General features: G+C 52.5%; 2 protein-coding genes across 2 annotated transcripts in view; both read right to left on the reverse strand.

Annotated features, from left to right (window-relative positions):
- The window catches only part of LOC102973523 (protegrin-5-like), a 28923-nt gene that overhangs the window by 13903 nt on the left and 1295 nt on the right, over nt 1–13725 (reverse strand). The gene's annotated exons all lie outside the window — the stretch shown is intronic.
- Nucleotides 11832–13709, reverse strand: LOC112064927 (antibacterial protein PR-39-like). The gene is made up of 4 exons (XM_028479556.1): nt 13512–13709; nt 12766–12873; nt 12552–12623; nt 11832–11949 (listed from the first exon to the last, which is right to left on the reverse strand). The coding sequence occupies exons 1-4, from the start codon at nt 13707–13709 to the stop codon at nt 11839–11841; spliced, it is 489 nt and encodes a 162-aa protein (XP_028335357.1). The 3' UTR covers nt 11832–11838.

Here is a 13725-nt window from a genome sequence, read left to right on the forward strand (position 1 = left end):
AGAAAGACTCCACTGGCAGTTGATGGCTTTGAAGATGGAGAAAGATGAGCCAAAGCCTGGGGCCAGCCTCTAGAAGCTGAGAACAATGCCAGCCACCAGCAGGCAAGGGATTCACGACCTCAGTCCTACAAGCACAGAGGACCAAATTCTGCCAGCAAGCTGAACGAGCTTGGAAGTAATTCCCCCCCAGAGGCTCTCGAAAGGAATCCAGCCCAGCCGTGTTGGCTGGGCCTTGTGAACACAGAGCAGAGAAACCCATCAAGCCTCCTGGCATCTGACCTACAGAGCTGCCAGGGTAAAGTTTCCCTTTGCATGCCTAAGAAGAAAAGAATGTTGGCTCTAGGAAACCTCTCTGAGCAGTGATGACATCACAGAATGGAGTGAGGTCAGGAGAGACGAGCAATCACCAAACTCACCCAAAATGACCGTGGAGAAGAGTGGCTCCCGTCGCAGGACACTGCCCAGTTTCATCAGCAACAGCAGACTCAAGCTGTGCGTTCTTGTACTGATTTTCTTCCGTACAGTTTTCACCGCCTCAGCAGCACAGACAGGACGGCACAGTGCGGAGCTTGGGGAGGGCATCAACACGCTGGCAGGAAAGTCCACCGAAACGGAGAATAAGAAAGGAGCGCTGGCCCACCGTGAACTGCATCCCCTGTCAGATGGAACAAGGCTGGCAGCTTTAACCTCCATCACTTCTGCAAGGCCTTCAGGGTGAAATTTAAAAGGACACAAACACAGCTTTTTCTTGACTAAAAGACTGTCGAGTGACTTAAATTTCTCACACCATTTTATGCACTGTGTTTTATTTTTTTATTTTTTTTATTGCTCTCATGCATTTTATTTATTTATTTGTTGTTGTTGTTCCAAAGGCTAGTTTTACTTATTTATTTTTCACATGTCCACATTTCTGTATGTGATTGATAGTCCTTTCCTTTTCTTTTTTTAAAAATTTTTATTTATTTATTTATTAACATCTTTATTGGAGTATAATTGCTTTACAATGGTGTGTTAGTTTCTGCTGCATAACAAAGTGAATCAGCTATACAGATACACATATCCCCATATCTCCTGCCTCTTGCATCTCCCTCCCTCCCATCCTCCCTATCCCACCCCTCTAGGTGGTCACAAAGCACCAAGCTGATGTCCCTGTGCTATGCGGCTGCTTACACCGTGTTTTAATGTTAGGTAGTTTTACTTGCTTTCGTTTTGATCAGGGTTTATGTGTTTGTTTATATTTTGCACTTGTTAATACAAGACATTCGCGGGATGGTTCTCACAGGTAAACTAAATCTTTTCACTGTCCTTCTCGCTCTGTACATGTATGCATTTCTAGTCACCATGCATGGTCATCAGTGAGTTCTGTCTCTATATGCTGTCAGTTTCTATTAGAGGAAGGACTGCTATGACCTCATGGTACAGCAAACAAGGTCAACAACAAGAAAATCATAAATAATGAAAAAGACAGAAAAAAAGAAAACATCAAAAAATAAAAACAGGGGCTTCCCTGGTGGCGCAGTGGTTGAGAGTCCGCCTGCCCATGCAGGGGACACGGGTTCGTGCCCTGGTCCGGGAAGATCCCACATGCCGCGGAGCGGCTGGGCCCGTGAGCCATGGCCGCTGAGGCTGTGCGTCCGGAGCCTGTGCTCCGCAACGGGAGAGGCCACAACAGTGAGAGGCCCGTGTACCACAAAAAAATAAGTAAATAAAATATAAAAAATAAAATAAATAAATAAAAACAAAAACTTCCCTAACTCTCCCTCCTACCATGGAACCGACTCTTTCCTGGCCCTTCCTCCCCTTGCCCTCTTCTCTCCCCAAACAGGGCACACTGCTTACCTCTGTGTGTGGAGCCACAGCAAGTGGCTGGAAGGACAGAAGCTCTAAGAAACACCTCTCTCTGAAATGGAGCAGGACCCTATGATCCTTGCCCCCCATGTCCTCAGCCTGCCTTTTGTCTGTAGAAAACTTTAGCCAAAGGGTAAGTTTAACCACAGAAGTGAAAAAATGCAGGAGCAAAGAAAAGCAGTCAAACAGGACAAAACAATAATAGTTTAGTCACTGAGCAAAGTCAAGGACTTTTAGTTCCCTCTCAAGGGCTATAGATAATGTTCTGAGCCACCTCCTGTGAGCTGTCTTATAGAAACTGAAACCCACACCAGGTGGAAGAAGTTAACTGCCCGATGCCCAGACTGTAGCCATGACAGAAGCTGCCACAATTCCGAGAACGGGCCTCAAGGAAATGGGAACAAACCGACCCTGGAACTGAAGATTAACTGCACTTGAAACAATCAAGATGACACTGGTCAGACCGCCACATGAGGAATTTCAAGATGACCGTTAGAGCTGATGGTACTGTTTCCACGTGTAGCCCCTCCCTCTGTCTATAAAAGATCTTGTCCACTGATGGTCAGTGGCGGGGAATCGGCGTTTGGACACCCTCCAAACCTCCCCACCCTCCCCACCTTACCAGCGTCCGAAATAAAGCCAACGTTCCTTTCCACCAACCTTGCCTCATTATCGGCTCTTGAGCGGTGAACGGCCAGACCTCACTTTCGGTTACATCCCAGTGGTCGTCCCCTCACCTGACTGGGCTCCATCTTTCCCCATCCTACACCCAAATAATGTCTTTGAATCTTTTCACCACTACCACAGAGCCCCACTCAGCCAGTCAGCCATAGTCTCAACTGAGAGGAGAAGGAGGTTCTTAGAGGATCCCACGCTGAAGCTGGCGGCGGCCAGGACAAAGGGCCTGTTGTACTCTGGCAGTGGGCTCCAAGGAGGATCACAAGGCCTTCTGCCAAGATCCGGATCAGCTGCAGCTCAAGCCTTGCCTGCAGGGCCTATATGCGTATATGCAAGGTCACTAGGGTAGAGCCATTGCCCTACAACGCTACACCCCAAATTTTCACATAACCAACTGAATTCTTTTGAGAGACATAGGCTGCCCCCTCACATACTCAAATTAATTGTACTGAAGGGCTGTGGACCCAAGTGTCTTCTGTGTCTTAGGCAACATCAGACGCGAGTGACCATGACTATGCCTCCCAGGAGGATGATCAGGCCCATTGGAACACAGACTGGCCAGGCTCCCACCTGGAGCCAAATCAGCTAAGTGTATTATTATTAACCCAGTTGCAACAAGTTGGCAACTGCACACACCCCACCTCAAAAGCCAGCAGGGAGTCTAGGGCAAGGCACTCTTTATCACCACAAGAGAGAATTTAGACTAGTTTGTGTGTTGTGGGTAAGTATAGGCCAGACTTTCACATACTAAGTAGCAGCAAGCTCAGCACGTGTTGCTCCTGTGGGGTCAGAATCCCACAAGCATTTAAACTTAGAACAGTTACTATAGTCTGTGCAAAATACAGAAAAGAGTTCAAAATTTCATGATGAGCCTTTAAAAAGTCATATCAGTGTCCAGAAGGTCAATCTTGTTCTGTCCTGTTTGGTGGAGGCTGTTCACTCCTGGGGGCAGCAGTTGCGGGAAGGTGTCCAAGAGTCCTTAGATCAAGACTCTTCATTGGCCGTTGATCAAGCTGAGGATGAGAGGAGCAGTCTGGGTGAAAGTGGCCAGACGCCCTGCAGACAAAAGCTGAGAGAGAGGTGATTGGTGCCTCCTCCCACCCTTGACGCTGTGAGTCGAAGGCCTTCTATTCCCATCACCAGGCTAGTTACTCTGTTCACAACCAAGTGATCGAACGACCAGTCCCTCAGCGATCGCTGGTCCGGTCTCCAGTCCTCCCCTTGTCTCAGCGGCACCACGTGCCCAGCCCCCTCCCTACGTGTCCAGCAGCTTCATCCTTATGCTCCTCGACCCATCATAGAACATCTCCCTCTGCCCTGACGGGGGGATCCACACCAGCAGGACCACCTTAGGGGCTGTCACCTCATGTTCATGTTCGTTATCATCACCGTCCCTCCTGCCCTTCCAGCAGCAGGGCAGGCAGCACAGTGAGCACTAGGGTAGTCTCGCCCACCACAAGGCTCTTCTGGGCAACTTGCAAATTCCAGTACTAGGAGCTTCCAGGGGTGCATGGGAAGAAGAAAAGTGGGGTGAGAAAGATTACTCATGTGGTTGGAGAGTCTTCCAGATGGTGTGGGCCTCCTCCCTCATTTCCGAGGCTCATAATTAAACATTCTACCTAACTAGAAGGTGGTCTTCCAGGGAGTCGGCCCATTTAGAGCTCAGGCTGCCTTCCTTAAGTGTGTGCGCCGCTGGGAGGTGAGCCTTGGTGTCCACTTATCCTTTCAGTGTTCCCTGTCAGAGTCCATTCCATCTTCCTGTGGCACCGACGGCTTGGAGATGAGACAGGGCATTAAAGGTCCGGGGAGCGATCTGGGTAACTGTGCCCTCCCGGTAGTTCTTACTGTAAGGCAGTGCCATTGTGGATTGGGTGTGTTTTGTGAATCCAGGGGTGAAACATAGACCATCTGAGAGTCCTGGAATACTATATGCCACGTATGCTGTGCAGATGGGGATGGCATCGCTGGTTATTGCCCTGGAGTTCCCTTTGTCACTCAGCTGTGGAGCTGGCGGTCAGCCACGCTGGCCAGGCCTCCTTGGCCTCAGGTGCTGGCATCGCTAGGCCTTCTTTTGAGTTTGATGCTGAATGTAGATGGATCACCATGCCCTGTGTGATGGTGTATCCACATGATATGGGTCCCCACCTGGACAGTGCAGATTTGATTCACTTGTTGATTCCATTGATGTTATCCTTGAATGGCCGTTTTCTGTGGGCATCTGCAGGAGTCATGAACAGGGGCTGTGGGTGCTGAGCAAAGCATTATGTTTTGCCGTAATGTTTATCCCCACAAAGATTGGGACTTGACCGTTCAGTTGTCCCACGGCCAGGCACCTGACCACACTGTCAGTTCATGGTGTACTGCCCACGAATCAGTGAAAAATGTAACAAGGTGAATTTGGGGGGATGTCTTCCAGGGCGGCTACACAGCCCACAACTCCACCCACTGAGCGGAGTGCCCTTGCTCACACACAGGTATAAACAGGTATCTTGGAGGCTGAACAGCTGCACGTGGTGCAGCCCACACACCTGCCTTTAACTTAGCTGATCCTTCCAGGAACAGGACCAGGCATCTTCAGGAAATGGGTGAGCTGAAGATATGAGGCTATGATCCAGATGTGTCACTGATTACATTATGTAAGTGGCCCTGTGTTAACCAGGTTTTCTACTTGCTGTTTCTGATGTTTTCACATCCCCTCCCAGGGTTAGCAGATGCCTAGAGACAGCAGACTCTCTCCCTCGGCTCGCCTTTCACATGCAAACTGACCAGCACCCCGCCGCACCCTCTCTGCTGCTGAGACTCTAACCCCCTGTCCTAATCGCCCCAGGGTCAGGCATCAACAACTTGGGCAGCCCCTACACCCCAGCCCCAGCTCACTGAAATTACTCAAGCTAGGATCGGCTGATCCTAAACCTGGTCAGCCTCACCCTCAAGCCTCGTCCATTCCTTCCCTGGAGAACATCACACGGGCTTCCCCGCTGTGCCCCGCCCTGGCTCTCTGCCTGTCACTGTCCTCTCCTGTGGGCCAGCACGACCCGCTCCTCCCCCCGGGAACTGTGAGCAACACACTCACTCTGCACCGGCGATGGGCTCCCGATCTGGTGATCTGAACACAGCTGAGTAAAACCCAAACCCTGGGGGCATAGAAACCACTGAGAGAGACAGAGACAGAGACAGACAGGGAGGAAGAGAGAGGGAGGGAAAGAGAAAGAGAGAAACAAACGATTTAGGCAAAATGTAGGTGACCCTGGGAATAGAGACTATGAAAGTCTTTGGTACAATTTCTACTTTTCTGTAAATTATTACCAACTAAAATGTTTTTGAAATTTTTAAAGTTACAACACTGAGTGATTGCATAAGCATTACATTCCTTTTATTTGTAACCTGCTTCTACTCTTCGGTCTAATTCTTGCCCCTAAGACCTTGCTATAGTTGCACGCTTCTCTTGGAAATAATGAGTCAATAAAACATTATTTCCTTTTATGTTGCTTAAAACATATTTTAAGCAGTATTAATCTAATTTTTGTAAATTAAACAGAATAAATAAAATTTTCATTTACGTAAATGTACACAAACACACTGCCACAAACACCCACACAACCACACTGACACTATACCCCTACACTCACATATAAACCTGCACATGCCCACTCACAACACCCGTGCACACAGGAATGCCCAGCCATACATACACATACACACCCCTGAATTACACACACACACGCACTTTATACACTCCTCATACACACACATCCACACACACGCTTTAGAAATCCCCACACTCAACTCTACTGATATATCCCCACACAGAAGAAACATCCCACACTCATAAATCCCCCACAAACCCACACACACCCAGACACACATCCCACATACACGTTTCAGACACACCCTGACACCTACACATATATCCACAAACTCACACCAACATTCATTTTATCCAACCTCACATACACACAAACTACACTCAAACCCACACACACACTCTCACACACCTAGGAACACGACATACCGATACTCTCACAAACACACTGCACAACACTTCCAACACATACATACACCTTGACATTTTAACGCCCAACAATCCAACCGCCCATCCACGCACACACAGACACACAGAAACTTTTTTGAGACTAAAAGGAGGCAAAAGCCTATGGAAATGTTCCAGATTAAAGGAGGCAAATGAGACCTGGCAGCTTCCTGACACACCTGACCCTAGGCAGGAACCTGTACTGCAGGTGAGGAACTCTGTAAAGCACATGATTATATCATCTGACATATAGGAAAAAGTATTGTATCCATGTAAATGTATAGAGTTGATAATTGCTCTGTAGTTATATAAGAGGCCACCCCTAATCATAAGAAATACAAACAGAATTCTATAAGGCTAAGGAAGCCAGCTCTATCTACCACCTTAGCTTTAGATAACTTCTCTATGTTTTGGTTTCCTTCACTGTGACAGTACGGAATAAGTCTATGTTCTAAGTAACAGCTAGTTCTCCGTTTTACCGACAGTTAAGTAATGCTGCCAGTGCTTCGAAGAGTGGAGAGTCTAGTTTCACAAAATCTCGTTCAATAGAGCTGAGATTCAAAAGAATCACGAATAGAAGATCAAGTCCCCAGGGGAACCCCAGCTGCTAGCCTGCTGCCTGCCAAGACACCAGGGCAGAAAAAACCGCAGGCAGTCCCCCTTGGAGGTCTCCGTGAGCCCTCAAGCTTGCCCTGCAGTACCCACAGATGGCCAGCGGGGGCGATCTCAGAGCAACACCTGCAAGCGCCTAGTCTCCCAAGGCAGCAGCAGAATTTACTTCCCTGCCAGGGCGCCTGCGCTGCTGCCAGAAAAACCACCTCCCCAGGGACCAACTCATCAGTTAGGTACAGTAGGCACTGTACCTACGGACCATGATACCAATAGGGACCCACAAAAATATTTTAATTTTAATTCCTTTTATGAACAGAATATTAACATGACTATAATAGCAATGAATATATGACATTATATCTAGCCACGATTGTATTCAACTTTGTACGAACGCAGTTATAAAATGTAATTTTTAATACTTTTCTGTGGATGAGTGAGTCCACGAAGGTGAAAGTGCCTAGGGCCCATGAAAGTGACAATGTAGCCCTCTGTCTCTCCTGCCAACGTCCTGCCCTGCTCTGGCTGGGGTGACACAGAGGCAGAGTGACACACAGGAGAACAGGGGGCTGCAAGTAGGACCCCAGGAACCAGGGCAGCCCTCACCCTCGGGCTGAGGCTAGAGAGACCATGGGGGCTGAGGGACGAGACTTTTGGGCTCTGACTGGCAGGGGCATCACTGAGTCAGAGCACAGGCGGTCTGGAGGGTACCCCGCCCTACTGCGCCAGCTGCTACCTTCTAATGGCCACATGGGAAAGGCTAGTGCAGAGGGGCCAGTTCTGTGCCCTCAGGGAAGTCCGCTGTGTGCACGGGCTGCACTTAATTCATCTCCTCCTGCTCTGATGGGGATTCCAAGTGTCTCTCTGGGTCCCTACACTGACAGACGAGCCGGCACTGTGCCCTGAGACTAACACACTCTAACTATTGTCTCCTTGACTCTCTCACCCTCTGAGATTCACATTCGGCCCCTATGAGGTCCTTGAACTTCCTTCTCTACCTAAATGACAGACCAGCCCCTTAAAGGAGATAATGTTGTTCCCAATTACAGATAGAGAGACAGAGGCCCAGAAACATCAATTCTCCTGCTCAGGGCCACACAGGCAGGAGAGCAATTACATTCGGACATCTAGACCCCTCAGGATTCTCTTCCTCTGCCCCACTGAGGCTGACCTGGAGTGCCCTGTGCCGTCTCGGGAGCCCCCAAACTAACTCCTGAGACCTCACTGGTGGGGCTCAAGGGCAGGGTCCACGAGGACCTTGCCTGATTACAGCCCAGATTCCCTCCTTGGCACAGCAGGGGTCTAGGGGATGGAGAAGCCCCTCCTTGTCCTCACTCATTCCCTCCCTCTTCCTTAGCCCTTGCTCTCCTCCACTCGCTGTGTTTGGCTTCTTGCTGCCCCCCACTGAAGTTAGTGGCCTTCACATCTGCACAAACAATAGGAAAATATTAGGAGTCATCTCCCTGGGCCTCGTGGGCTCCTGTCCTACTCTGACCACTTTGTAAAATCCTCAATGCCCCTTGGCTTACAGCACCACGCCCACCCCACTCCCCTCCCGCACCACCACCCTGGACGCCTCGGGCTCTTCTCTCTTCTCTCCACATCAGGCCCCGCACCTGACCCACCTGGGACGAGTGGATGAACTCTTCACAGCTCCACCACCATCACAGGCCACGTTCCCTAGCAGCAGGGCCTCAGCTGGGCAGTGAGAGGCATCTGATTTATTGAGGGGTGCTCTCAGGAGGAGGGAGGCGGAGGGGAGCAGGATAGGGCAGAGGAAGGAGCTGAGCAGGGACGTGCTCTACCGTGAGACGAGCTTCAGCCTCACCCACAACAGCCTGGAACCCCTGCTTTAGGACTGACTGAGGCGTGGGCTGGGCTTTGATGTCCCCTCATAGTCAGTCCCCACCCACAGGCTGAGGGCAGAGGGGACACAACCCCCCAGGCATCTCCTGGGAAGGCTGTGAAGGCAGCTGTGAAGGGGGCACCTGTGAGCCATTAGCATCCGTATTGCACATTTCAAACAGCTGGGGGACGGGGGGCAGCCGCCCAGTGAGGGGGATCTGGGAAGGGCACTCACAGGACCGGCTGCCCAGTGGCCCCGCCCAGGGACCAGCATCCCCCTGGCTCCTAAGAGCCAACCTGGTCAAAACGGAACTTTCATCTCCTCCCACACGCATCGCTTATCTACACCAGGACACTGACCAGACCGTGACCATGCTCTCTGGAAGCTCCCCACACCCCCGCCGCATTGTCCAGCCTGTCAGGGAATCAACCTGCCTCATCCTGTCTGCAGTAACTCCATCCCAGTCAGCCCCGCACTCTGCCAGCCTCTTGGGCAGCCCTCCTTCCATTCTCTCTTCCCTCCTCTGTTGGCCACTGCCCTGGCCTGATGCTCAAAGCCATTTATGGAAGGGTCTGAAACTTGTTCTTTCACGGGTAAGGGGCCTAGTGGTCACACTAGGCCCCACTAGTGTGACACTAGTGTCACACTAGTGGGGCCTAGTGTGACCACTAGGCCCCTTACCCGTGAAAGAACAAGTTTCAGACCCTTCCATAAATGGCTTTGAGCATCAGGCCAGGGCAGTGGCCAACAGAGGAGGGAAGAGAGAATGGAAGGAGGGCTGCCCAAGAGGCTGGCAGAGTGCGGGGCTGACTGGGATGGAGTTACTGCAGACAGGATGAGGCAGGTTGATTCCCTGACAGGCTGGACAATGCGGCGGGGGTGTGGGGAGCTTCCAGAGAGCATGGTCACGGTCTGGTCAGTGTCCTGGTGTAGATAAGCGATGCGTGTGGGAGGAGATGAAAGTTCCGTTTTGACCAGGTTGGCTCTTAGGAGCCAGGGGGATGCTGGTCCCTGGGCGGGGCCACTGGGCAGCCGGTCCTGTGAGTGCCCTTCCCAGATCCCCCTCACTGGGCGGCTGCCCCCCGTCCCCCAGCTGTTTGAAATGTGCAATACGGATGCTAATGGCTCACAGGTGCCCCCTTCACAGCTGCCTTCACAGCCTTCCCAGGAGATGCCTGGGGGGTTGTGTCCCCTCTGCCCTCAGCCTGTGGGTGGGGACTGACTATGAGGGGACATCAAAGCCCAGCCCACGCCTCAGTCAGTCCTAAAGCAGGGGTTCCAGGCTGTTGTGGGTGAGGCTGAAGCTCGTCTCACGGTAGAGCACGTCCCTGCTCAGCTCCTTCCTCTGCCCTATCCTGCTCCCCTCCGCCTCCCTCCTCCTGAGAGCACCCCTCAATAAATCAGATGCCTCTCACTGCCCAGCTGAGGCCCTGCTGCTAGGGAACGTGGCCTGTGATGGTGGTGGAGCTGTGAAGAGTTCATCCACTCGTCCCAGGTGGGTCAGGTGCGGGGCCTGATGTGGAGAGAAGAGAGAAGAGCCCGAGGCGTCCAGGGTGGTGGTGCGGGAGGGGAGTGGGGTGGGCGTGGTGCTGTAAGCCAAGGGGCATTGAGGATTTTACAAAGTGGTCAGAGTAGGACAGGAGCCCACGAGGCCCAGGGAGATGACTCCTAATATTTTCCTATTGTTTGTGCAGATGTGAAGGCCACTAACTTCAGTGGGGGGCAGCAAGAAGCCAAACACAGCGAGTGGAGGAGAGCAAGGGCTAAGGAAGAGGGAGGGAATGAGTGAGGACAAGGAGGGGCTTCTCCATCCCCTAGACCCCTGCTGTGCCAAGGAGGGAATCTGGGCTGTAATCAGGCAAGGTCCTCGTGGACCCTGCCCTTGAGCCCCACCAGTGAGGTCTCAGGAGTTAGTTTGGGGGCTCCCGAGACGGCACAGGGCACTCCAGGTCAGCCTCAGTGGGGCAGAGGAAGAGAATCCTGAGGGGTCTAGATGTCCGAATGTAATTGCTCTCCTGCCTGTGTGGCCCTGAGCAGGAGAATTGATGTTTCTGGGCCTCTGTCTCTCTATCTGTAATTGGGAACAACATTATCTCCTTTAAGGTCCCGAAACGCAAGCCCACCACAGAAATCTCGGACCCAGCTAAAGAAACAGTGATATGTCTCAACGCCAGAGGAAAAGCCAGGAGGGGTAGGCTTTTCCAGACTTCAGATTGTCAAGGAGAAGTGGAACACTATGGGCATTGTACCTGTAGGCTTAGCCCTGAGACTGAACTGCGTCTCTGTGAGTGTTTAACAAATGCCTGGCCCCTCCGTTCTGTCACCTCCATGTGAGCAGGGACAGCATCCCCACCAGCACTGCACACAGAGCAGGTCTCCTTAAGTCCCTACTGGGTGTTGGAGGAGGAGGGCAGAGGTGTGTGAAGGGCACAAGAGGGACCCGAGAATGGCGACGCTGTGCTGGACCTCTTGGCCCTGTTGCCTCTCCTCATGCCCGCCTGGAAGGAACAGGAGCCTCCTCCATGACTGTGTTTACAGGAGTGATCTCTCTCTCTCTCTCTCTCTCTCTCTCTCTCACACACACACACACACACACACACACACACACACACACACACACAGAGGAGGCATCCCAGAGGTAAGGACTTGGTCCCAGTAAGTGGTAAGAACGAGACAGTTGAAATTGAAGCCTGGAGGAAGTTGTTTTCACAAGAATTTATTTTTCACTGTCCAGGAGTCTGAGCCAGAACATATCAGACCCTTAGGACTCTTCCCTGGGCTCAGGGTTCACCAAAAGCCCTTAATGGGTGTGACATCAGGCAATCCTTCACCGTCTTCCGGGAATCCTTGGAAAGGGGATCCTTGGCGGGAACCACGGGAGTGGCCTTGGCCTTGGCAAATATGGACGCCGGGGACGAATTCTCCTGACACTCTGCAGCTGTGAACCACAACGAAATTTATTTCTTTTGTGACTAGGCAGGGGTCAAGACTAGACCCCTCCCTCCCCACATGAACAACCCCCTAACGGACACACCAGGAGCACTGGGCCCTGTTCACCCTTAAGCTGTGACCTTTGGAGCATGTGATTGAATCCCTACAGCCACAGACATATGGGGAAACTGAGGCCCACAGACGGCAAGGGTCTTCCCAGGATCACAAGTCCATCCCAGCAAAGCTGGACGGGAGCAGGGGCTGAAAGCCCATTACTCCAGTCAGTACCTCTCAAATTCAGCAGTCAGAATCCCCTGGAGGCCTTGTGAAAATACAAATGGCTGGGCCCCAGCCCAGAGTCTGATTCAGGAGGTCTGAGTGGGGCCTGGGAATCTGCCTTTCTGTCAAGTTCCCGGGTGGGACCCCACTTAGAGAACCACTGCTCTAAGGGATGGCAGAGCCAGTCCTGGAGGCCTGCGGCTCGGGTGAGGGAGGGACCAGGGTAGGAGGGCCTTTCTCTGCCCTCGAAGGGGCAATGGGTAATTGGTCCAAAGGATGTTCCACAACCCACCCCATTATCAGCTCCACAACACAGAAGGGACCACTCACCACATTACAGTTTATGTCAAATTGGTCCTTGGACTGGTCCAGGGTGACTGTCCCCACACACTGTTTCACCAGCTGGAAAGGGAGGCTTGAGGTCAAACTGGAACCCTTGGGTCATCACCTCCCAAACTCAACACAGGGGCTGGAAATCTTCCCGGAAGCCCCCTGTTCACATCCCTGGGAAGCGTCCGCCAGTGGCCCCAGCCCCCAGCCTCACCCCATTCTCCTTGAAGTCACACTGCTCCGGGGGCTGCTGGGTCGTCCTGGGGCACACGGTCTCCTTCACCGTGAAGCTCACAGGCTTCGGGGTGTCCAGGTCCTGATCCTGGTCAAGGATCAAAGTAAGGAGACTGAGCTCAGACTCATGCTTCCTTCTCTGATCTGTCTCCCTGCCTCCCACCTAGACGGCAGCCTCTCCAGCCCCTTCTGTGTGCCTGGCCCCTGGCTTGGTGCTGGGTGCACAGGGGAAGGGGACAGAGCCCACTCCTGGCCTCGTGGGCACACAGAGAACAGGAGCGGACCTCACACCAGCTCTGTTGAGACCACCTGCACCTCTGAGGGGCTGGAGGAAGTCAGGGGCCGCCTGCAGGGAGAGGTCTCATCACTGTAACCGCCAGGCTGAGCAGAGCCCTCTGTGGTAGGGAGACAATGAGGAGCAGATAGGACTAAAACCAGGAAGTCACATCACAGAGCCAAAGACCCCCCCCTCCATCCTTGGAGGTCCCAGAAGGCCCGTAAGCTTGAACAGGGTGTATAGGGCACCTGTTTCCACAGTAGAGATGCTAAGGCAGGAAGCCTCATGCTGGGAGGGGACCCAGCTCTGGGAAGGTTTCCTGGAAGAGGTGGGAGCCCACCTAGAGGGGAAGTGCCTTCCTGACAGGAGGTACAGCCTGAGCAGAGGGGGTGACAGTGTGGCCAAGACTAGTGGGAGACAACCCCCTCCACAGGCCCCTCCTGACTCACGGCCTTGGGAGGCGGGTCCAGCTCCAGGAGGCGGTAGAGATTAGCTTCTGAGGACCGCTCGTTTAGGCGATCCACAGCATGAAGCACAGCTTCCCTGTAGCTGAGGGTCTGGGTGCTGGCCGAGGGCACCACTAGTCCCAGCAGCAATAGCCACAGTGACCGCCGCCCCAGGGCGAGGCTGGCCCTCTGAGTCTCCATGGTCCCCAAGTCGGCC

This window comes from Physeter macrocephalus, chromosome 18, assembly GCF_002837175.3.
Source record: "Physeter macrocephalus isolate SW-GA chromosome 18, ASM283717v5, whole genome shotgun sequence".
NCBI classification, from domain to species: domain Eukaryota; kingdom Metazoa; phylum Chordata; class Mammalia; order Artiodactyla; family Physeteridae; genus Physeter; species Physeter macrocephalus.

What these genes read in the sequence shown, in the direction of transcription:
- LOC112064927 (XM_028479556.1), bottom strand. Translation starts at nt 13,709, where the DNA reads ATGGAGACTCAGAGGGCCAGCCTCGCCCTGGGGCGGCGGTCACTGTGG. An exon ending in TGGACCCGCCTCCCAAGGCC is followed by an intron (nt 12,874 to 13,511) that starts GTGAGTCAGGAG and finishes ATCCTTGACCAG; the next exon opens with GATCAGGACCTGGACACCCC. An exon ending in TTGACATAAACTGTAATGTG is followed by an intron (nt 11,950 to 12,551) that starts GTGAGTGGTCCC and finishes TGTGGTTCACAG; the next exon opens with CTGCAGAGTGTCAGGAGAAT.